Below are 26,809 nucleotides of genomic sequence, written 5' to 3'. Positions count from 1 at the left end.
GTGCCTTCCCTGCATAGAAGCATGGCTCTGTGCTCTAATGATAAAGACTCCTGCCTATTTTTTGATAGTTAGGTGAGACAAACATCTGCCTTCCAGGCAAAACACAGACAGTTCTGCTCCCCATTTCTAAGATGTTCATGTATGTCCTCCTCTGCCAGCTTCATGAAGCATTCAAGCCATTTATAAAATGTGGGTGGCCTGGTGTGTAGCCACTGTAGATCCTGATCGGTCTTTAATACATCAGCGGCATTCAAGAATCCCGGTATTGCATTTATGGTCAAAACAGAAGTGCTGTAGAGCTTGATGTCTTAAAAGCATCATCGGGATTCATAAATGAATTATTGTATTGCATTTGCAGGCAGAACTGTAGCACTCTGTGTGCAACATAAACTGTAGCAGCTGCTTGCTACAAATGTTACAATAAGTTTGCTACAGTTTAAAATGAGAGAAAAGTTTTTTTCTTAAAGTTGGATTCCAGCTTGTGGGTTGGCACCAGATGTAAGAATAGCTAGCTACACCTCTGTGTCAGATGGTAATGAGCAAACATCTTAGCTAATTGTTTCTTGCAAAACAAGGCTGATGATTTATCAGTGAAACAGCTAGTTGTTGTAATATGTTTTTTTCACTTTATATACTGATATGAAAAGGAAATTGAAACCTTCCAACCTTCCACCATACACCACACATTTTTCTGTATCTCAGTAATGTGATTAATAGGACTGATGACACTGCACCTGACACACAGCTATTACATCAAAAAATGCATGTGGTGTAAGACAAAATATTGAAACCAGCCATGACATATACTGACTGAGTAATAGAAAAGAGATATATTTTTATACCTATAATTTGCATCTGCATCTATCTCTCTCTCTCTTTACATACATACATATATATATGTATCTATATATATATATATATATATATATATATATATATATATATATATATATATATATATATATATATATATATATATATATATCATTTCACACATATATGTGTATATATCATAAACACTTACATTCATAGTATGATATGGCATTGCCTCATTGTTTGTGAGATCATGTATTCATAGATTCATAGGTGCTTACTAGGCTATTGATCAGTGAGGATCTTAAGAAGCCTAGCATTGCATTCCCACAGTAATCATCAGTCCTTACATGTTGCAATATGCATCTCCAAAGATTTGGCCACACAAGTGTATGTTGGATACTTACATATTTCAGTTATGAAACAAAGCAATACTTCCCTTGTGGTGTTGAATATAAAGACAACAAATGAACCAAGTTGTCACTCCCGAAAGGTTCAGAATGTATTGATTAAGGGCTTTTGTCTCTTATATTAAAGAAACTTCATCAGAATAAAATCCCTTGATTGACAAGACATTTATATTTCACATTTCCACCAATGACATTCAAATAGTTATGTACAGAAAAAATGTCACTATTTAAAGAGACAACATCATGTCAGAATAAAACCCCATTGTATATAAATCAATAAATATAAAGCTACTGTTTGTATTATATCCACAAAATGTTAAAATTAACATCAACTTTAAAAACTTACTACCATTAAAATATTTATTGCACATGAAAAGCATAAGAACACACGGATGGACTTTACCATAACCAAATAAAAGTATCATGAATGATGTTCTATATCATACTCCCAGACAGTTCAACTTTAGAAGACAGTTAATAGAGAAAGCCTTATTAATGCCAGGAAATCTCATAGCATTAAGTTTCCACTACCATTTCAGTTCACATTTATTGAGGGGCTCATTCATAATAATGCCCCTCTAATCCTTAATAACTTGGTCCAAGACACTGAATTTAAAAGAATGAGATGGAGAGTCCAAAATATGCTTCGAAAGAGCATTCTTCACATTATTCTTCCTAATATCTAAAAGGTGCTCATACACCCTGTTTAATTTAACCAGGGAGGAGGTTACAACAGGCAGGGAGCAGAGCTGTCCCATATTTCTAATAACCAAGTCCAGGATTCTATTTTCCATGGTCGGGGTGTGGACGAACTGGTCCATGGTGTTTGTATTTATGGATTTCAGAAATCTCTGTGAATATGTGTTTGAGGATATCTAGGTCTCCAAGTTGATGGTGGGCTTGTTGAAGTCTCCTAGCCGAATGTTTTTTGGCTTAATATATAGGGACAAGTAGGAGGTATGGACCATAGGGAACATAAAGGAGGTTGAGTGGTTAGCTATGGTGTGATAAAGGGTTATTTTTAATAAGATGGACATGGAGAAATTCCAAGTTGTCTAACAAGTCTGAAGATGAAATTTTTCTTTTGTAAAGAACATAGTAGCACCTCTGTCTTTAGTGCCTAATTGTAATGTAGCAGGCCTGTACGAGAGATAGGCAATGAAGCCGTCCACTGTAGAATTGCTCTCAATGGTCTTGGGCCAGGTCTCTGTGATGATATATATATATATATATATATATATATATATATATATATATATATATATATATCTACATTACCAAAGCAGGTAGAGCTTGTAGGGTTTAGAGATTTTTGCTAGGGCTGCTAGAATTGAGCAGCAATGCCTTAATATTGCCCTGATTCTGTTTAGTTATGTTGAAAGTTTTAGAATACTGAATTTGTCTAAAAAAAGACGCAGTGGTGGTGGACAAGGTTTTAAGCAATATACAGAAGCCTTAGGGGGAGAGGTGCAATCTGTCCCTGACAAACAGTTAAGAGTGTCTGCCATCTGTTCCTTGGCTGATATATATCATTCCCATTTAGAATGACACTGGAATCTAAGCCAATTAGCCAATTGTTGAAGTCAACTATTTTTTATCATATTTTGGCATTATTCTTGTTGATGGTAGGATACTGCTAAAGGCTAGTATTCATACCGTCCACAGACACATATTCCAAGAGCTCTCAAATGTCTCTGTTCATATAATACAGGGAAGTGCATCTCAAGTCATTTACATTCACATGTACAATGACTGTCATATATGTACCTGTGGTACAGAGACTCGAGTGTTTGTGTGATGTGGTGAGCCCTGCATCAGATAAGAAACTGACAATGGCCCTCTCTTTGTACATAGTGCATTGGTGCTTATCACTATGGAGTCGCCTACAATGAGGATGTTATGTTTAGGTATTAACCTTACGTGATTTTGATCTGAGTCTGTGTGACTCAGAGGTATATGTTTTCTGTTGGTGCTGCCTGTGATGTGTGTTTGTGGGGCTGCTGAAGGTATCTGTTTCTTAATTTACATATAGACTGTCTCTGTGGTTTAGGTAGGTTACTGTTAATAGCTTCTATGCATGTAGGTATAAGCATTTAATCGGAGGTATTTGAGATTGGTTTAGCATGCTGATGTGTGGTGCTGACAGCCTTATTATTTGTTGTGGCTTTATTGAGAGCTTTACTTCCATTGGATAACTACATCGCTTACACATTGTGCAAGAGTGTTTTAGTAGTAAGTGATTGTTAGTGAACATGAGATAATTACTACAGTGTTTCAGGATGTAGCTAACTACAGATACAGTTGAAAAGTGTCCGCTGTCCTTTACAGAATAACATCTGCAGCTTTATAATAATAGCACGATGGAAGACTGATCCTATATTACAGATTGCAAGGTGTGCTTCTGTAGTATATCTAGCACCACCATAGTGTACTCCATTCTGCACCTTTGTAGTTGCAGGGTAAGGTGGTGTATGTCCATACCCTTACCATGAATGATAGCTGCCTTTTTGTCTTCTGTCTTGTCTCTTCTTCCTTTGTTGTAGTGTAACCAATCTACTTTAACTAAGTCTCATAACAGTTACTTTCTGAATAACTAAATTTGCACCATTGTGAAGTGCATTCTTATCTGTAATTTTTGAGCCCTTGATTGATGCACATGGCTTTGATGTACATGTTGGTGTACTCTCCTCTGTCATTCATGTGTGTAATTCACACACTCTGTGTAAACAGGCTGAGAAGTAATATTATGCAATGTGAAGAAGAAAACTTCAAGTAAGCATCCAGATTCAAAATTTTTCTTTTTTTTTCCAAGTACATTTAATGGCATTTTTTAAAAATTGACCAATATATTAACAACAACTCATAAAAGAGCAATATAACAAACCAAAAAGAATTTTCCTTATGTATCAGAATTATGTAGGTGTTGTTCCCTTTCTCTGTGTGGAGGTGGCACACAAAAAGTGCACCAAACATGCACAATGTGCACCAATTTCATGAATACCATAAGTTTACATGGTGTGCTGGAGGTGATTCACAAAGAGTGCACCAAACATACACAATGTGCATCAGTTTCACGAATCCCACAGGTGTACATGGTATGTACCAGCTTTCAGGATGTTGCTTTCTTTCTTCCGGAAGGTTATACACTTGTTTTTCATTTTCTGGATTTCTAAGAATCAGAGGTGAATTTTGCAATAATCTCTCACTAAGTATTGTCAAGTTTTCTTTCCAGCAGACTAAATGTGCAATAGAAATATATATTTTTTGCAGATTACCATAGTAAAAACAATCACTATTTTTTTTTTTTGGGAATTGATAGACACTTCCCAAGGTCCTCAGTAAGGTGGCTCCTGCGTTTGTACTCAGCAGTTGCAGTTTTCAGGTGGAAAAGTCAAGAGAATCAACAGCAAGAGTTGTGGTATGGCGGGAGATTGGAGTCCTTCGCAGCTACACCATGGAGAGTAGCTACTGTGGCAGTGACCAAGGAAAATATAAGGTCAGAGTCAAATTTCTTTTTTCAAATTTTTTTCTCCTCTCATCGAGTGTTTTTACTGTAATTTTTTTTATTCTTTAATTTCAGCTGTACCATGGCTCCTAGTCTATACAGTTCTAATAGTTCCAACTAATGTAAAAAATGCCTTGTTTATTTACCATATTTGTGTTAAATTGCATCATTAAATGTGGGTGCATCATGTTAGCATAAGTATTGCTGTCATAGCCAGACAGATGATTAGAACATGTTCCTCTCTGTTAGCAAAGACTATGTAATGTCAGCTGGCGGCACATACCGTGGCTTGTTTAGAAGGCAGTGTATGTGTTTTGTATAACCTGAGCATATTATGTGGCAACAGGGTAATAAAATCAGTCAGAAAAGGTATGAAAATAAATATGCTACATTTAGTCTTGAGAAATGGAACATCAAGTGAGAGATACAGTTCCAGAGGCTGTTGGTGCATTCAGGTCAATCCATTGCTAAATAAGTGCATTAAAAGGCCGCTTTGCACTGTGTTTCAAATATTTAATATTCTGCCATTACACTGCTATTTTTGAAGAATATTTTGCACTTTAAAACTGCTTTTTAGCTGTTATTGTCAACATTTACAAGAGTTTGTTGGGCTGCATTCAGGCCTAGCAGAACTATATATAGTCATTGTACATTTACTGCTGAGTATGGAATTGCACTTAATCTGAAAATATGCTAGTGCTGTATCACAAATCTGTGTATTAATTACTGCAACCTGTTTTTTGATTTAAATGATCAGTGCCCTAGACTCTTGCAACAGTCTTTCTTTTTTTTGTTTGTTTGTTTTTTTGGATTTTCTGCATTTTCTGTTTAGCTTCTAGACTTAGCATGCTGTTTCTGCATGCTGGGTAGCCCCAGGCAGTGATTTTACATTACAAAGTCTTTGATCTGTTCCCTCGTGACTGCAGAGATAGCCCAGGTCACTTCCAAGCTAGGATACACTGCTTGAAATGTTCAGGTGCCAGCTTGCTATTGGCCACAGGGCTAATTTGTTTGTTTGAGCTTTGTTTCTGCTTGTCTCATTATCTCAGGCTTCCAACTTTCTTATTGATAACACCATTGTTTCCAGAGGCTTTATGGTTCATCCAGATCAATCCACTACTAGTTAAGTGCCAGAAAAAACTGTTTTGCACTATATTTCAAATATTGAAGTTTTGCTTTTAAACTTTGTTGTTATTAAATAAGATTTTGCATTTTATATCTGCTTTTTTGCTGTTATTGCTAATAGACTGAAGTATTTGTTGGGCTGCCTCTAGACCTAGCCAGAACTGTATATTTGCTGCTGGGTACTGACCTGAAGTTTATCTGAAAACCTCTTAGTGCTTTATCACTAATCTGTGTATTAACAACTGTTATCTTGTTCTTGGTTTGAAATTATCACTGCCCTGGACACTTGCTGTGGCCATTTTCTTTGATTTTCTGCACTTTCTGTTTGGTTTCTAGACTTCATATGTTTTTTTCTCCAAACTGTGTGGCCCCAGACAGAATTTTTACATTAGGAAGTCTTTGGTCTGCTCCCTAGTGACAGTAGAAGGTGGCTAGGTCACTGCACTGTTTGAAACCTCCAAGTACTTGCTTGCTATTAGCCAGAGGGCTAATTTGCTTGACCTTTATTTCTAACTTTATAAAGTCATAATGCCTGTCTGATGCTGCTCTTGGTGCAGTTGTGAATGGCAGTTGTGAATGGCAGTGCCCTGTGTGGACACCGACTTTTCCTATACAATTACTTCTCTAATTTCCTAAATCCCTAGCTGTGCACTGAACAGCTACTTTTTGCACTTAATGGATAGCTTATGTGCTGGGAGGCACCTACCCATGAGCTTGACTCTAGGAAAATTTAGGCAGTTTTGTTAGTAATCTGCACTCTTACAGCAATCAAGCTAGACAGCTAGGAACCTACCTTGTATTATCCCCATGTAAAATAACCAACAAGAATCCAAAGCTATGGACATGCACTTCCCTGCCTTTTCTGCAGTTGGCCTTGTGAATATTTGAATCATGTGAGAATGCATTAATTTCCTCATGTAGACTGACACCCACCTAATCCTAAAGCACAGGAATAAGGTATGGATGAGTTGCAGTTATACACTCTCAATTGTGTCAAGGCTCTTGCCTATAAGAACCTGCCCTACCAAACAGGTTATCAGTAACAGACTCACAACACCCACCTCACAAAACACAGGCCAGTCACATAGACCCACATATACTGCTGCTCTAAAATGAAGTCTCCAAACCACAAAGACCTCCTAGAAACTGCACACTCAAAAAAGTCTCAAGCAACCTCAAGAACTCTCCACAAAAACAGCACACAATAAGATACATATTGCTACAACCCATTGTGTCCAACATCTAACTCCATAAGGCATGCCACTACACAACCCAGTATTGTGGTCATAAGAGACTCCATAGTGACAGACACAGACATCCTACTCACCACACTAAAAAAATGAATCACAGATGCCTGTAAGTGCCAGGATTTGTCATATCACTCAAGCACACCACTTAACTCCAAATACAAGTATGACTTGGTCGTAGTCCACATGGATGTTAAGGATCTGAGATGTACCTCCCTGGACTATATGAATAGAAATATGACTGTACACTCAGACCATGTGTCCCTCACTAGTATGAACCTAACATTGAACAGCATTCTACCTTCTTCTAGAATAATGCCACAATGCGAACAGAAAATAACTGACTTCAACAATTGGCTTAAAGTATGGTGTCATTGGAAGGGGGCATAATATTTGTCAGCTTGGGAAGACATGGTCAACAGACCATAGTGTATTGCCAGGGGTGGTTATCACCTGTATGCTCTGAAAATTTTAATATTAGCTAAAACGTTTTCCATTTCCATACTAACTTTTTTAGACGTTACCAACCAGATAAACCTTCTGACATAGCTGTGCCAAACCAGGAAAATCTGAGTGTGTTACTACTTAATTGCAAAGAGTCTGTGCAAGAAACTCCATTCCCTGCATGCTGTCCTCACCTTGGGGATGTAGACATCTGTGCAGTCACTGAGAAATGGTATAAAGCCATGGACAGCACCCCAGCAGTCTAGGGGTACAATGTTTGCCACGTATTTAAACCAGTTACTGCAAAGGAAGGAACAAAAGGCTGAGATGTCTCTGTATATATTACAGATAAATACACATCAAAGTTGGTCCAGCAGCCTGACAGACTTGAGCTTATCCACATCCAGATCAGCATAAATAAGGTCCCATACCATATCTTTGCAATTATAGGTCCTTATCAATAACCCAGGAGAAGTACAACATTTACTTAAAGGCACTTGACACACTCTTTGTTCAACCCAACCCCATAATCATGGGTAACTTCAATTAACATGATATAAACTAGGAATCATACACTATCTTCAACATAAAGATCCATAGATTCCTAGACTTTATAAACACTGACACCCTGGACCAGCTAGTTCATATTCTGACTAGGGGCTCAACGATCCTTGACCTGATTCTCACAAACTTGACAGAATGCACCACTGTACTCCCAAGTGTAATGTTCTTGCAATCATTTCAGACCATAAATCTGTATCCTTTGAGGTAAGTATAAAACAGAGACAGCTGAAAAACCTAGACCTTTTAATAATTACTCCAAAGCAAACTTTCTAGTACTAAATAACACCTTCAGTAAATTTCAAGCCTCCCCAATCCTGAGAATACTGCTGCTTATGCAGAAATTTTCAAAAAAACTTTATATAACCATATCAACAGCTGTACAGAAAGTACTGTACTTACATGAAATAAGCACGGGGCTGGTGCATAAAACAAACCATCCTGGAGGAATTCCAATGTTAATTGGCTATACAGAAAAAAGATGAAACTCATGACAAAACCTAAAAAAAAAAAAAAAATAATAAACAAAGGCCAAGAACATTATGTTTTTAGGTCCTGATAGTAACCCATGATGTCTCCTTAACAGCATGAAACATGAACACAGTAGAATCTCTACTCATCCACAGCCTCCAAATGAGTTTCATACCCAATGAATGGCAGGAGAACTGCAATGACTATACTGCTGCACAAGGGCAGCCCGTTCACAGATCTTGCAAACTACCATGCCGTTACCTGACAAGCCTCCTATGCTAGACTATGGAGAAAATAATAATAGATATCATAAATGATGACATAGATAACCTACAGATACTGTACTCTAGTCAATTTGTGTTTGTCAAGGGCAGGTCTTGCCTGCTAAACCTGATGGACTTCTTTGAGCAGGTTACCAAAGAGATGGATGAATGCAAATCAGGACTTACAGCTATCCTTATGCTGGCCAAGACATCTGCCAGAATACCTCATTCAGGCATTATTAGTAAGCTCATTTAATTAGGTATTAATCCATATGCCACCCACTGGATAGCCAGTAGGCTAACTGACTTGAAACCAAGACATTAGAATAGGGGAATCTACCACCATAAAAAGACTAGTTACTAGTGGGATCCCCCAGGTCTAAGTGCTGGGGCCACTGTTCTTTGGTGTCTATTTTTCTGAAGTCAAGGCTAAATCAAGAGCCTCTGTTTGACCAAGTATGCAAATGATTGCAAACTGGGAGCAGTCATCAAGTCATCCCCCCATGATATTAATATCCTCTAAAAGGGCCTGACAGAGACTAATGACTTGTGCCATAGTCATGACCTAAAACTTAATGCTAAGAAGTACATCAGAGTATCTTCCAGCAAGAGATCCACCCCTGCAAACTACCACATTGATAACATACCCATGGCAGTACCCCTACAGTCATAGACTTTGGAACACTTGCAGGCAGAGATGTAGTATTTGACCAACATGTTTCTATTGTGATGCAAAAAGCATTCAATGTTGCAAAACGTATAAGTAAATACAAAACATCTAGGCCAAAACAAGTCATTGCCCCTTTGTACTCTTCCCTCATAGGATGAATTGTTGAGTGCAGTGTCCCCTTCAGTATGTACCTCACCAGGTATATGTAGGAACTGAGGCATCCACAGACATTTCTCACAAAAAGAATACAAGTGGTAGAAAACAAATGTTCGGCAGGCCAACTCAAATCAGTGTCCCAATACTCAGTTTCTTACAGGCTGCTGAGAGGTAACTGATGCCTAGCTTAAAAAGTTTCCTCAGATGCAGCAGTAATGGACCTGTTACACATTCAGTAAACAACTAGTATCAGAACCACCTAATTTAAGGACCTAAACCTGCCAGCAACATAAGTAAGATGTGCTAAAGGGACAAGTATATGTGTTAGAAGCTCCCCCTTGTCTGGAGCAAGCTTTCTATCCATGTAACGCAGAGCTCTAGCCTGCATTTATTCAAGCAAAACCTGGCCAGTGGATGGAGACCAGCAAATGCAGCCCTGTTTTGCCACCTATGTCTCTTCTAGAAAGAACGCTTGTAAGTGTTTGTGTGGCTAAGAGAATATACACTCTCTAAAAAACATTGGGAACCATTGCCTATCAAGTTTTAGTTTGAGAACTTGGCTAGGCTTAAAATGACCCATTGGTTCATTAGCCTTGTAGTTTACTACGATACTATGATACAGCTAAAAGATGGGAGTTCATAACAGAAAATAATACTCTAACATCATCCTTTTGTGCTGCATCTAAATCACTACCTCCCTATTGGCTTGTCTGCGATACTGAATAAGTCCTTTAACTGACAGAGTTTCCAAGTCAGCTACGAAGAAAAGAGACTTTATTAACCATTCTGTCTACCATTATTCAGTGCATGACATTTATCTGGCCCTAGTACTTGCATATAGCATGGTTTTACAGACATGTTCTGATGTTATGTCTAAAGTAATGTATTTCTTACCATGACACTATTGGTGCAGAACAATAAATGCTTCTCCAGGTACTGTCAGTGTTCCATGGTCCTGCACAGTATGGCACACCGGGCGTGACTGGGAAATGTGTGTTCTTCTCTTTGGCCATTGGACCATGTAAGCTGTATGTGCAGATATGTTTCTTGTGTGCCAGAACAATTCTGTGCATTGTTATGAGCTTTTCTGGATTGACTAATGAACACATTTGATTTGTTGTAAAGCATATATCTCAACAGATAACATTCCCTTTAGTGGAAATTATGTCTAAAGATGATTTATATAAATAGTGATGATCATTTACTGTTAGATTTCTGCACAGCAACAATAAAAATGTGCTGCATTAAATAGGCTTGATTAAATGAGGTAAGTTTACAATATAACATATCTAAAATATTGATACATTAGCAACTCTAAGTGAATAAATACAGATCTTTAATTTGCACAAATGGTTCCCTAGATATTAATTAGAAATCCAGGTAAAGTATACAGTATTTTCAGCATACTGTACATAGGATGATGTGTATAGTATAATTACTGATAAAGTGTTCCTACTCACAAACCACAGTTCTAAAACATACTAAATACTCAGATTTTGGCTGAAATGAAGATGTTTAGTATAGAATTAATGTATGCTTCGGTATACAATCATTATGTATCTATTCTGTGTCTAGAGCAGTAATCTACATTGTAATGGAGTGCTGAAAACAACAGGGTCATGAATGTACGAAACACACAACTTCAAATCTTGAAGCTAAGGACATAAATAGTTGGTCATGCTTTTTTTGCATATATCTCCTTGGATAAAAATCATGCAAGATAAGGATTGCAGAAAGTGACAATAAGAAGGACATACATATTGAAATGATCTTCATCATATACTTTAATTTGACAGTGCCTATTCCTTATTTCCATATTTTCATATTCCATATCTGCTGGATATTGTAAAATATAGAATCATTAAGGAACAATAACATGATTTAAAAGTTCACTCAAAATTTTCAGAATGATGCCTTCTCTGCCTTTTGTCTGGAAAGTATAGTTTTGAATACTGATAATTTCTCAGATCCTTCGCTATAATGTTCATGTAATGGCATACTGGCAGTTTCTAAGTTCAGTGCCATTTGGTTAAAGTGTAACTGTGTCCAGCATCATTCTGTGTTGTAATCCTTCCTTTTATGGGTATGCTTTAATTCCATACCGTTATACAGTGAATAGTTTTTAGGTATAGGCTGTCGAGTTAATTGTATTCTCATCATTATCACCTTCTCTGCTAAGTTTGCTAGTGATGTTTACATTTAAAAAATGTAAGCAAAAGTGTGGCTATTTCTTATTCCCTACAACCATCATTTTATTTACTTTTAGCTAAATATTTAATTTGGCCCAGAGTAATAAAATGTATTCCCAAAACTGAGTTTAGCATACTGTAAAAATTTGATCTGAGTCTTGCCCATCAATTATTATTTTAATTGCACATCTCCTTTCCGTATTTCTATTACATTTCTAAGCTTATTGTTTAATAACTCCACTAATATTATATTAAATCTGAGTGAATGTTTAAGTGTGACTTTTCATAAAAAGGATGTAACCTTTTAAAGCATATATGACTTTTTACATATTCACTGCTCAAATAATGCCAGTAGTCTACTGGTACCATAGCAATTCTTCCATTCCTAGACATATTTTCTGCATGCTTTTTCCCTCCAGGCCTGTGAACCATAGGGACACTAGTAGGGGAGGCAAAAAATGTGAGGCCCCTCATCTGGCCAGCAAAGGAGGAGTCTGTGCTGCTTTCAACTTCAACTCTCTGTGTGTTGTCAAGGGGTAGGAAATCTCCTCATTCCAATGGCCTGTGGATCTGGCTTCATCTCCACAGATAGCCACCCAAGTTTTAAGCTTGGCTCTCAATTGTCATAAGAACAAGGAACTACACAGTGTCTCCAATTACTTCCAGATGGCACTTCATCTAGCCGCAAATAGTGGCAGCATTTGTACTGTGATCTATGCTCACCTCCACATGATTGATGTGAGTACCCATACAACTACAAGGGTGAGCTATGCTGTCCCTCATACATGGGTACTACCACACGTGCCCTATGGAAAGATACTTCCAGTTACAGGCTCATGCCCTCAGTCTGGCTATATTTAGCAACAAGCAAGCACTATTTGCAAGGTGGTGATTAGCCACTAAAAACTACTGATCCCTTCCCCTGAATGCCCCTGAATGGGCAAGTCAGCATCAGACATTCCTGTCAATCTCCCCTACCTGGCTGTTCTAGAACCTGAACCTTTGCTCACACTTCAGTCACCTGCTTCATAGTGTTTTATCCTTTTTTGCTACATTTTGATTTTTTTATTCCAAGATTTAAAAACTGCACTACCAAAGAAGTTTAATAAAACTCTTCATAAAACATTTCCTAACAAAGTATAAGGTAAACTTTTATTATCAGGCTGGCTACATCAAATGCTATTTGTAGACTTATAATAAAATGAATACACTGAAAAGAAATCTCCAAAGAAAATTAATCAAAATATGTGATTCTGAATATTAATTCTAAGTCTTAGGATGCACACCATCTGTGATAAAGGCATGCTTAGTTTTTCAAACAATGTATTCTGGGCTTTATAGGGCTTCATGACATCAACGTTTGAAGAAAAAAAAATAGTGGCCCTATGACACAAAAAGGATGAAGCCCTTACTGTGCCACAGACTAGCCATGTTCAACTAACAGAATGGATTGGATGCTAGAGAGGAGGAGTCATAAGGAAGAGGATTGGAGTGACCTGCTTAGTCAGAGGTTGAGCATATGCAGAAGTGAACATACACCTTCCAATGGAGGGATACCAACTGGTGGGAGGGGTTATGAGTGACTCCCTTGCAGTAATATGACAATCGCCAGTGTCATCAATCTCCTTACCAGCCACTGACATAGGTTAGGTTGAGCCTGTGGGAGGCTAAGGCTGGTCCTTTAGACCCAGTGAATGAAGACAGGAGCTGCTGGCAGCTGATAGTCTTCTGTTGGGAGAGGGGGGAAAGAAAAAAAAAGTGAAAAGGAATATTCAAGCCTCTATTTTGACTTAGGCATTCATCTAGATACTAGTGTATACATTCCAGTAATCATGAAACTGTAATTTGTTCAGTATCCGTTTGAAAAATATATAATTTTTGCAAATAAACACAGTCTGCACTGAAAAAAAAAAAAAAAAAAAAAATATATATATATATATATATATATATATATATATGTGTGTGTGTGTGTGTGTGTGTGTGTGTGTGATCTGGACATATCACTGAAATTAATTCGTACTTTTAAAGCATTGTCTGCTGACTGAACTTGCATACCGTAACAAAACAAAGCAAAGAAAGAAAGCAACAAGCAAATCTGTATTCATATCAAAGCTGACTATGTAAACCTCAAATATAGTAAACAATCACAGCTAGGCAAATCCCCAGCTCATACAAAACGTTATTAAACCAGAAAATTTTTCTGTGGTTTCATTCATTTTACATACTTTCTTCAGTCCATGTATTTTATTTTCTAGCACGGCTTTTAAAGCTAGGAAGTATAATCAGATGTTTTAATAAATGCAGGCAAGTCAATAATAAGAAGCCAAGTTTAGACATATTAAAAAGATGAGGGAATAAACAGACAGATAAACAGTTAGAGTTAAATAATAACCAGGGATAAAAAAAGAAAACATGAAAAAAAATAATACCACATAACAGAATGACTAATCAGCCTTTAAAACACACATGAAAGTACTAATAACATAAAACAAAAATAATATAATGAGTACATAAAGCAAGCATTAGAATTGGGATCTATTTAATCTCTGATAAAAAAAGTAAAGAAAAAAAATTCTTGGCATAACACCTTAGTAACTCATATTATGGTACTGCAAATGTAAATGCAGTGTAGTCCATAAATATAATGTGGATATGACAAACCTGAAATTAATAAATATCATGGTTAACACAGGGTACATATCATGCAGTGACACTTAACCACTTTCATGCTGTACTTTCAGCAATTCTACTGGACTCCATTTAGTGAATTTGAGGAGAGAAAACTATATTTCATATGGCTAGGAGAGTCCTACTGTGAAAGAGGGAAAGATTAATACTAACCAAAGACACAGGAGAATTGAGAGCGTACCAGATATAAGAAGCTATATAAAGACATTTCTGATGATGTATTTTTCCAGGTTATAAACTTTTGCATATAGCTTTATGGCATGGAGGAGGATGATTCAGGAAAAAAAAAAGTATTGGTTGAGCAAGGGGGGAGCATTTATGAAAAGATGTGAGAAAGGAGAGTACAGGTGGTCACTTCCCCTTAGATAAAGGTAATTTGTCAGGAGGTCAGGAAAATATTCTAGACTAGAGAGTGGAAAGCATGGAGAAATTACATTTTATCCATTGGAAGCAGGGTACAGGATATAAATGAACACCACCGTTGCATGAGTGGTTCAGATGAATTGTTAGTGACCTGGGATTTTATGACCAGGAAAACCTGCTTCTGGTATCAGGGTTTAAGGGGCGTATTTACTTGGAGTTGCTCAACATAGTATTCATGAGAAATTTGTCTTTTCCATTATTTATTTTTAATTACTGATTATTTTCCTATTTTTGGTACATTTTTTTTCTCTATATACAATTTTCTGAATAAGATATATGTGCTTATAATTTGCATTAAATTAATAATTTTATGCACATTCTTGATATGACTTCACTTGAATAAAGTTTTAGATACGAGTGTATAAGTTAACAATGGCTTTGGGTTATATCAAATATTAAACTCAAAATCAAAATCAGTTGGATGAAGTTTTGAACATGAGTATGCAAGTGATCAATGGCACTGGGGTATATAAACGGATAAACTCAAAATCAAATAGCTATGGGTTACATAAAATAGATGAAGAAATCTATTATACCAAGCTCCAATATAAACACCAAAAATCCAAGACCAGTTTGGTCATCACTAAACAATCTAATACATCCTAGCCAAACAACCACACTTTCTCCTTCTAACACCACTGTCTCACTGTATAGTCGCAGTTCAACCCACCCATTATACATTAAGTACTATCTCTTATTAATAAAAATAACAATTCACCCCCTATCTTCTACTAATCAGTCACATTCCTTCTCCATCCTTTCATTTTCTACTTCTACTATAAGAAAACTTCTACTTAAACTAAAACCAACCTCATCTTATGTGGGGGGGGGCTCATGCTGTTCAGTCCTACAGTTCCAAAATAATAACCTCATCCAAAAACACAGGAATTGGAATTGGAATCCAAACAAAACTTCTCTTTGTCCTAATTGATGATAACCTTAAATCTGACCAACATATATTGCAAGCCATTAAAACAATGCAGTCCAGAAACTCTGCTAACTCTAGAGAGCCAAACAATACCTGACAGATGCTGCAAAACAAAAACTAGCATCTATCTTCTTCCATCTCAGCTGTCTGTAACTTATTGTTACAAAACTAAATACTACGATTACGCTAAACTCTCCAACCGTCACAATAAAGTCACCACATTTGCTGCCAACCATTCTTATGGGCTTCATCATTGCCCTAATCAACTAAACTGGTTTGAGTTGCCTAACTATTTACTATATTCACAACTTACTGCTGCACACAATCTTATACGTACACCAAAAGTGTCCAGCAATAAAATATACCATGCAGAACTACTCTCCAAGTAGATACCTTTGCAAAACCAATAAACTTTAAGTAATCACAACAAAGGCTAATAACTTAGGTTACTCACCATTAGGTATCTAAAGTCTGGAATACCATCTCAACATATCTAAAACAGACTATGAAACTTTCCACCTTCAAGCCCTTACTAAAGCAAGCCCTAATCGACACATGGTCATGCACATTCTCCTCACTTGGGTAACTCCATTTTTCATTCTCAGCTCATATCCCCTATGTCTTTATAACCTCTGTCCCCTTCTATGCAACAAACCTTTCTACCACTCCTCAGTTTTCTTCCTACCTTACTTCCCACTTTGCATTTCAATTTCTTTCTGACCATCCCCCTTTATCCATCACCTTCAAATTATTTCCTTCACTCCCATATAACCATGTTCTACAATACTAAGTACCTTACCCCCACTATCATTCACTCATCAGATATGCAATGTCCCTTTTTCTCCCTCTCTCTCTCTTTTTTAGGTTTGACTATCTACCTAGTGACTAATTTTTCACATTCCTTATCTAAATTTTATTTATTCCTAACATCTATTCTGCAACCTTCCTCACCCCTGTCTTATAAGTCACATCTATCATCTGTTTGTCACATATATTGTACATGAGCTGTTTAAATACTAAATGTTTTATACTTGGAATTTAATATCATGTATAACGTAGTATCCCTACAGATCAATTACCTGATTGTATCTAGATATCTTAAATCTATCTTTGTAAAAAAAATAAAGTTTTGTCAAGAGTATCTTAAATCTTTCTACTGGACCTTTTCTCCCTGGGCATCTGTTAAAAGCAGGCTTTTCCCAGATGGACTTTCCTGGTAAACAAAGAGAAATAAATAAATAATGAAAACATTTTTGGGAGTAATCAATGCAGAATAAAATCACCACCATTGATTTTGGAAAGGCACCATGCCTGTGGATTCACTAAGATGTAAACATTAATGGCTTTGTCTGCTCAATAAAGATTTATCATATGATTAAAAAATAATCATTGAGATTTAAAAATTATGAAACTTGATATTTATTTAATTTCTGGTCTCTCTCCTTTCCTAAAATGGATCAACTCTAGACTTGGTTATGTAGCATGGGTCACTCATCTCACCCAAAGGAAAAAGGTTTAGGGAAGGTGGTGAAAACAGTACTTAAATGACAGATTTTCCAAAATTTAAGCATTTATTAAACATAATTTTTGTCAGGTACTCAACTATATTAATACTATATTACCAATATACTAACAAGGCATACAACACTTTACAAATATGAAAGTGAAACAATACTAATCAAATGGGATAACTCTTCAAGATCACATTTCCTTTTCCAGCATGTATTTTCCTCCCTTAAAAATGATAATAGTTCCTACACTGTAAAATATAAATAAAGTATAGCTTCCTGTTTTTCTTTCATTTTTTTCCTCTTTTGTTCTATTTGTGTTCTGTTTGACTTCCTCAGTGTACAGCATGTTAGGTTTAAATGAAACATGAACTGGTATTTTCTTTATAAATTTATCTCCTTGGTTCTTACATCACATTTCAAGCACTTGTTAACACTACTTTATTTCCAGCCCTTTATTTTTACCTAGACTTTGACCAGCTCACTGCAATTTCTGTTCAGGTGCACATCTACTACCTGTTATGTCACTTCCACACATCATAGGCAACTATCAAATAGTTATATTCTGAATTTTCTGATTAGTCTATCTCAGCCGTAATCTATACAGAACTAAGTTACATGTAATTACTTTCCCCAGAGATGTTGCAAAGAAGCTGAAATAGGAATTTTTGATTTACTACCATCACACTCACATACACACGCACACACACACAGATACATCAGCTAGGGCTGGTGTTTCATAGATTATTACTTCCTGTCAGAGAAGCAATTTTACCTTATATGGGTTGAAAGTTTCCAGGCAAAGACAGCCTTAGGACACAGATTTCAGGTATCATTTTAATTATCAAGGAGTTGAAGAGAGCTAAACCAAATGCAAAATAAGAATCACTGCTAGTCATGACCTATTACAGGGCTGTCCCTGGAATAACAACAAATAGTGTGGCCCCTTTTTAATGTTACAACTATGCATCATATAAATTAATTCCTATATTTTGAGCTGCTAAACTTTGAATAAGCCTGGGAGTAGTGAATGTGCCTTGAAAGAAGTGTACATGGACATCGAAAGAGAAAGGGTAGGTGCCTGCTTGCCAGTGACACAGGGAGCCCAAGTAACTAAAATGTTGCCTCTATTTGTTTAACTACTGAGTGAATTTAGAAGTTAGCTATAATTAGCTGTAGTTATCTTTTAGACAGTGATAGGAGTAACCACAGCAAAGAGGTCATTAGTAATTTTGAAGATAGCTGACTTTTCAAATATTAATTTAATGTCCTTGTGCAACGATGTACATTTTCTGTATATCTTATTATTAGAGTGCTTTACTTACGTTTATGAAAATAATTTTATTGTAGAACTTTAAAAGCTTAAGGCTGGCTGGTTATCAAAATGTAATTACACAGTGTTAGTAAAATATAACTGTTGATACCCATGCTTTAAAGTGAGCCTAATTTTGATAGATATGATATGGTTGGCTTATAATAAAAGTATTCATTAATGTTGACATTGGAATGACAAATTGGTCTAGCTGGTGGCAGTGTAGTACCATAGAAATTGGGGGGGGGGTGGAACTAAAAAGACATTATTCTCACATGGAAATAATTGTCTTTTGCTGTGTATAAAGAAGGATTTGGTTATTATTGGTAAGATAACTCAATAAAGCACTCAGTTTAACACAGAACTTGGAGGCTCAGAAGTCAGTTCTTATGCTTCTCTGCAGCTGCACATTATGGAGCCTATTTAGATGTCATATTTAATGATCATCGCTGAGGGTAACAATGCACATTTCTCATATGTTTTTAAGTTAATTTCTAAAATGAATAACTATCCATGGCATCATCTCTTAGCATCCCACATACTCTTATGTTTAAGGTCTCTGCAAGAAAAAAATATATACTTTTTCTGCTTTGGTTACCACATCTATACAGAATAAATTCCTTCCATTGGGATATTCCTGGTGAGCATCGGGAGTAACAGTACATGTACTGTACACATTATTGTCTTATTACAAATGAATGCTTTCATATAATTCACCTCAATGCAAACAGTTGGGTATTGTGATTATCATCCATTAAAATAGATGCAACTTTTCTGTGCTACAAGATATCGTGATGCATCCTTATAAAATGAAAATAATTCTTCGTTATTTTAAGCTTAATATCTCTTATATTGCTCATCTTAAGATTTCAGTAGCTATCTATTTTACTACCAGCTTCCTTTGTTTTATATATTTACCAAAGGAATTCTTTACTGAAAGAAGGCAAAGACTTTGTTTTTTATCTAAATGATAGAAGTATAAACAGCAAAAGTAAATATAAAAATAACTTGTATAATGTAGACTCTGCAAACCATAAATGTTAACTGTAAGCAAAGCCGTTTCAGAGCACTATACCGAAGACATGAAATGATGAACTGCTACAAAAGACAAGGAGTCTACAAGTACCTGGAATACTGGATATTTTCTTAAGAAAATATGTTAGCTCTTTAATTGATGAAGTTAAGCCATCTTAGTTGGCAGATAGATAAACTCTCCTCCATTCCTTACAGCTTATCAGAATCAGTTTATGTGCATTATAGAACCTCCTGGAACATATAACAGCATAGCTTCCAGATTTCAGGCAGAAGTCTTAATCATGCATGGCATTATCATCATTTTTTTAAGACAGAGTGTACCCTGTTGGTCTCAGTACATCTGAAATGTGCGACTTTTTTAAAACAGTCCAGTAGGGTTGATAATAGGTAAGCTACTGCCAGCACCATGAAATTAATATTTAATTTATTTTATCATTTCAAATAATTTAAAATGATGCACTACATGGACTGACACAATGACACTCTAAACTTTGAAGAAAACAACTTTGGTAGGCAATTTTCAGATGGAAAAAGGATCTTAATGTTGTTTGTTAAACACATTTCAATACTGTTATGATTTATTCTCATTCTAAAACAGTAACAGTTAGCAGCAAACACAAAACATCTGAAAGAACATGCTTTAAAAGGCATTGACACTTCATACTTCCATACAGATGGGTAGACACACAGTCACATGCACATGCGTATATATACGCACACACATACACACCACACACACACACACACAGACACACACACACACACACACACACACACACATGCACACACACACACATACATTCAGTTCTTAAAGGCATAACTCTAAAACCTTTAAAAAATCATGAAAAGTAATTTTTTATTTTGAGGAGACAAGCTTCACGGCATGTCCTACATATGGAGGCCTTGATCACCCTACACTGGAGAAAACGGAAAAAGGCACTGAAAGTACACTGCTGTTCTCATAATCGATCAGTCATCTAAATTCAGCCAATAACCACTTGATCACATATGCCTCAACAAAGTGAAGTACATGCATGCACACATATTGCATATGTCAGATTGAAGAGTTTAACATCTTTTAAAGCTATTCATTCATCAGGAAGACATATTGTCACTGCCTTCTGTGTGCCAGTGCTAAGTTTGTTACATCTTTCACAGCTGTAAAACATTTTATTCTGCTGCCTTTTTTCCTGTGTAAGTTGTAATAATACTTTGCAGCAGCTAAAGTTCCATGTATTGCTAAGAGTTATGACTGTATTTTCATTTATAACTATTTGTAAATGTGCTCTCAAACTGATCCATGAAATTTACCTCTTGAGGTTTGCTATTGAGGTGACTTTCTTGAGTCCATTTCTCAAATACTTGTGACACAGGCATAATCCTTTATGTTAGACACCACTTGGGAATTTACTCCTGATTGTGAAGTCTGGAAATGTGTACAGTTTCTGAGATAACTTAAAATAATTATGGAGATAAAATACTTTTTTTACTTTATCACACAGGAATATGAACTTATCCATACCTGAACCGTTTGCTTAGAATCAAGAAGTCCTTTAATACCTTAACAAGGGTCAATATCACATTGTCAAACTATTTAGCAAATACTTGTTTGTCAAACTCTGTTTATTGAAAGCTTTATCCATCAAATGATCATTTTAGTGAATTATTTCCCAGGGGAAAAAACAGTGGGCCATCAATGGGAATTTGCCTTTATTCCCACTCTAGTGCAATCACTGAGTGGATATATTTATTTATGGGGGTGTGGGAGCACACACACCCACAGTGGGGGTGTGAGAGGCATAGCCCCCACCTGAATAGGTTTTAAATTTTGTTATTTTTGGGATGATCAGTGGTTGGCTTACTGGTTATATTCCCCAGGAAAACATTCTCTTATAATGTCATTCAGTGGATGCAACTTTCGACAAATAGAATTCAACTAATAAGTATTAGCTAAATAGGTCATTACATGATGTGATAGAGATCCCTTAACAAAGTACTCCACCTTTTAAACATTTATGCACTTCTGTATAAATTTTAATGGAAAGATAGTTATCTCATGTGAATCATCATCCATATAATGTAGTAATCCATTTGTGGTAGAATTAGATAGGGCCTAAGTAAATTGCATGATGATAAAGTCACATAGTTTTTATTTTCTTTGAACAAAAGAGAAACTTAAAAAAAAGAAAGACAAATAATCATTAGTGAATAAAGGAAAACATCTTAACATAGAAATATGATTCAATGCTCTCAGACACCAGTCTTTATAAAACAGAATAAACAGAACATGTACCTTAAAAATTTCCATTATAGAAAAAAATCCTTGTTTTTGACATGTCTGTCCTGCAGATTGCTTATTATTTCAATGAATGGCATATTACCATTCTCTGCAGCCTGAGCACTGCCAATATTCTTAGCATACAGTACAAGTCAGAACAGATGAATTTAGCATCCCAACATTGTTGTATTTGAATGGTCTTAGAGAGAATTTATTAACATAGTCCTCCTAGAATATATCTGAAGATTAGCCTCAAAGTAGGTCACCTTCATCCATGTTAATTCATCTTATGGATGAAAACAATGCCGCACCTACCAAATTGTGCAATGGTTTCAGCAGTTTTAGGTAAGATAAGCCTTGAATACTCTCTGAGAGGTCATAGTTGCTTCCACAAAAAGTCATTCTAATACTATTTGAACACTGTGACCTTCATCTTGCAAAAATAATTTTACTGATAAGTGATATTGTTAACAAAATATCTATTTTAATAGCTTACTTCCAATTCTTTATATAAATATATTATGAACATTTAAATAACCTACTTTCATGAAACATGATAAAAAAACACATTTAGAAACATAACATGCAAGAAACCTAACTTCAAGTCATATATACTTTTGAACTTTTATCTAATATGCATTCAGTGCCGAGCATTTGAATAATCTTTTTTCATGAACAATGATAAAGATGGCATAAAAGCACATATGGAAACATAAGATGCAAGAGGCCTAATTTCATACTTTATACACTTTTAAACTTTCGTCTAATATGCATTCAGTGATATTTAAAACTGTGAAAACATATTAGTAGACTCAGTTCATTTAATAAATGAACATGCATGAGCCCATTGCATTGCAAACAGTACACTATTTGTAAAACAAAATTTTTAGAGTTAGCAGTTACAGAGATATATCTAGATCAGCAGACACCCTGAGCAGCCTCAGGACTCCAACACTGCTGACACCCAACCCAAACGTAAGAACCAAAAAATAAAAATAAAAACACGGTTATTTGCTATAATTGCTAAAATGCACTGACATTAACAGTTACTTAAACAGCTGTGAGGTAACATCCTTTGCTGCATAAATGATTGCTAGTATTACACTTGTATCAAATTGGTAACTTGAGGACACAGCTGATCACACTTCCTAACATGGTGCATCTAGGGCAACCACCCCTTTGGTGTACCCTAACTATGGTACTGAGTAGGAGTGCCAGTCTCCAATTTGCTTGAATGGCAATGACAGCTTTGAACGTTGTATCATAATTGACCAGAGTACCATGATGCATAGATCTGCAGGATTTTTTCTGTTTGGTAGCAGTTGTTATATGTACTAGAACTGCAGCTTGCAATGTTCAGATTTTTTCTACCACACTCAGTGAGGTAAAAGATTCACCATAGCTTAGTAACCAGTAGTGTTTTTAGTGAGGTACATCATTTTGCTATATTTAACATGCTGAAGTTGTGATTGTTGCTTGTGTATTTCGAACAGATGGACATTCTCAAAACTTGTGTCCAGCTGATGGGGTTGTATAAACTGATTATACTGTATATGTAGCTAGCCCTTTTTTATGTTAATATTGGCAGACCAGTAACTTTGGTGTGAGAAATCAACAGCTTTTCATAGAACCATGAGTATGATTTCAATAGCAGTTATTTATTTACATTAATCTGACAGTGTTATCTCTTCTTCTGTACCACATATTTTAACCCAGTTCAGAATGCAATTGATTAACATTTCATTGTCATGTTGTTAATTGCTGTTAACCAGAGAAGAGTCTTGAAAGATTATTTGTTTCTCTTTTTAATGGTAGATGTCCTTTTAGCTTAATTAAAATAGAAGATGCATTCTTTTTTAGCAGACTTGTTCTCCTCTATTTTCTTAACATAAAGCATTGTTAATAGTTCTAGTGGTCTTCTTGGTTTTATTAATTCTACCCAAACAGTACTATAGGATCCTATATTAAACTTCTCTTGTACTACTTTTATCAAATCTGATAATTTACTGATGAAGCTACTCCCTCGGTCTTTCCAATATACTTTTCTATCTTGTAATTTTAAATGGAATGGCCCAAAATTAGAGAATCATTCCTGAACCACTTAGAAATATGCATGCCCATGTATAATGTTTTAAATGTCTGTCTTTTTAGATAATCTTGCTTATTTCTAGCATACAATCCATATGTATCCCACTTGCTTCCATTTCTGTCCGCAAGGGTTTCATCATTGTGCTGTCGACCTAGTGGAGCCAGTGCAAAGGCAGCTGCTTACATTCTTATGTCCATTCCTTCCAAGCCTTATAGCTGTCTTTTTGAGTAGTAAATTTCCCTATATATTCTATGCCTCCCATTGTTCCAGATAAACATTGGCACTAGTTCCTTAATATTATAAAAGCTTTGAAAGGACCCTATTCAGTTTGGTATCTCATTCTCATCAAATAAATCATATTCATGAAAAATATATTTTGTATAGCAATTCCATCTATAAATGAAAGTCTCAGTTTTCTTCAAATGTGTGCCAAATAAAACATTTTTCCAATTATGGATTCATATTGAGATGTAGCATTTTATTGGGAAAGAATGTGCCTTAATACCTAGGCATTTGGGTAAAGACGAACACAAAACAAAGTAGATGTCATTATTTTTTTTCTGATACTTTTCTGTTTATAAGTTTACTAGAAATACTTCTGTCTTGACTACATTTAGCTTAAGATCTGTATGGGAGTAAAAGTACTGAAACATTTTTTATACATTTGTAGATGGGATTCTGTTAATATGAAGAAAACATCTCTGAAGAGAGGAATTTTAACTTTTGTATCACTGATCTCCCACCCATTCACACTTATTAGAGTTTTCTAAACTCTTATATTTTTTTAGACTTCTCAAACCTCATGGTACCAACCCAGCCCCCAGTGCCCTACATCCACATTAGGTCTACCAGCCATTCTTTTTCCCCCAGAGTATTCTGGTATTTTTGGGGGCCAGTTTTGGATCCTAAGGGCATTCTAATGGCTTGGCCATCTGTACTTCCATCTGGGTGATTCTTTTTTACATCTGCCCCACCCACTTTCTCTTTTCTCCACTTCCCATGGTTGTTGGCTACGTCCGAGGGCAACTTCTTTCTATGGACCCTGCTTCCCCTTAGGGAATGCCATTGATGAGTTCCCAACCTTCCATGATGGGCACACCCACCATCCCCTGCTGATTCGTCAGTCACCCAAGCCACTAACTTTTGTTAATGTCTCAGTCACTAACAGAAATAATGAAGTGTGAAAGAGATATCACTGTCACTGACCTACAAATTATCTGGAATTCACAGACATTCTGACATTTGTTAGAGCTTTGCCTGAGAGTCGACACTATAATAACTTGTACTGATTTCTTGAATTCATCCAGTATGCCTACATTATCCTCTGTAAGTAAGTCCAGCATATCGAGTCAAAAGCTTTTTCAAAATGTATAAAAATGGTCACAGCTACAAGACGGTTTGCTTGCAGCTGCACTTAAATCATACATGTTTCTGTCTAACATATATCCTTCCAGTTTTCAGATAAATAAGAAAGAGCATTACTCTTTTTACTCTGTTGGCTAGAACTAGCATATATTTTGGTATCTGTAGTAGCAATGAAATTAGGCAATATTTTTCTACTTCACTGTTGTCTTTACATGTTTTTATGAAAGTAATACCAAAGCTGATGTAGTAGAGGATGGAACGCTTTTCTACTTTTTCTTGTATGTCTCTATATACTCCAAACATTATTGATGCCAAGGTGTTTTTTAAAGGTTGACATATTCTGGGCAGTAGGTTATCTGATCACCATGCTTTCAAGTGGGGTTATTTCTAATCACTCTGTTTCACTTTCTGTTATCTTTTTCTTTAACCTCTCTTGCTTGCTGAAGGTGCTACCTAGTTTGGTTAAACTTTCCTCATTCTAAAATGTTTCATACACTTGTTTCCAATCAATTGCTTCAATTTTTCTGATTACAATTTTTCATAAAAGGTTCAGTCTTGTGTTAAGTGCTTAGTGCTTAGTTAATGTCTAGAATGTCTAGAATGATAGGTGTAATATGCTTCTGTCCTTCCTTTGTTTAAATACCCAGGCTAAAATTTTACCCCGTTTATTGTCCTGGGCCCAGCTTCTTATTGCTGTGTACTCTAAAAACTGATTTGCTAGTCATAATCTTTGGAGAACCCAAAATATATGAGCTATTTTATAAGCTTTAGTAAATGTCAGATTCTTAAATGTATTCTTTTGACATTGAGCTCATTCGCGTTAATTGCAATTCCTTTCTTTTTTAAGATGGCAGCTAGTTGTCCTACACAGAACTTTCAAGTATTCCTTACACTTCTGCCCAATTGACTCTAATAGCTTGTCCCTCATGAAATCCATTACGCTATCAGTAATCTTCTTTGTTGCTGTCATTTCCTTATTTGTAAATAGCAGAAGTTCCATACCCCATGCCTAATTTTTCCTTTTGTTATGGTGGGTTTGATTTTTAAAATAATGTTGCATGACCTAGCAACCTATAAGATCTTGCTGGTAACTTTTGTGTGTCAGTTAATACATTTGTTGTTCCTAGGAACATATATAAGGGACTGCCTATATCCATTGAAGGGGTTATGAAAATATGCCAATCTTCCAAAGGTTGAGCCTCTGTCTCTCTCTCTCTCTCTCAACATGTGTTTCTGAGTCACAGTTATGATACATATAACCTTAATGCTTTCTGCATTGCAACATGGGTCTCAGAATTTGGGGACATCCTGTATAAACACTGACTGATC

The 26,809-nt window shown here is 35.9% G+C and overlaps 1 protein-coding gene across 1 annotated transcript in view; it reads left to right on the top strand.

Annotated features, from left to right (window-relative positions):
* Positions 1-26,809, top strand: part of AGBL1 (AGBL carboxypeptidase 1) — a 4,745,443-nt gene that overhangs the window by 3,230,669 nt on the left and 1,487,965 nt on the right. The window contains exon 21 of the mRNA XM_044078361.1: positions 4,543-4,719. Coding sequence (XP_043934296.1) covers positions 4,543-4,719 — 177 coding nt within the window. The remainder of the gene's footprint in view (positions 1-4,542; positions 4,720-26,809) is intronic.

This window comes from Protopterus annectens, chromosome 7.part0 (assembly GCF_019279795.1).
Source record: "Protopterus annectens isolate FY-2018-M chromosome 7.part0, PAN1.0, whole genome shotgun sequence".
In the NCBI taxonomy this organism is placed as follows: Eukaryota; Metazoa; Chordata; order Ceratodontiformes; family Protopteridae; genus Protopterus; species Protopterus annectens.
Note: the sequence above shows the minus strand (reverse complement) of the source record. Positions and strands in the feature narration are given on the sequence as shown.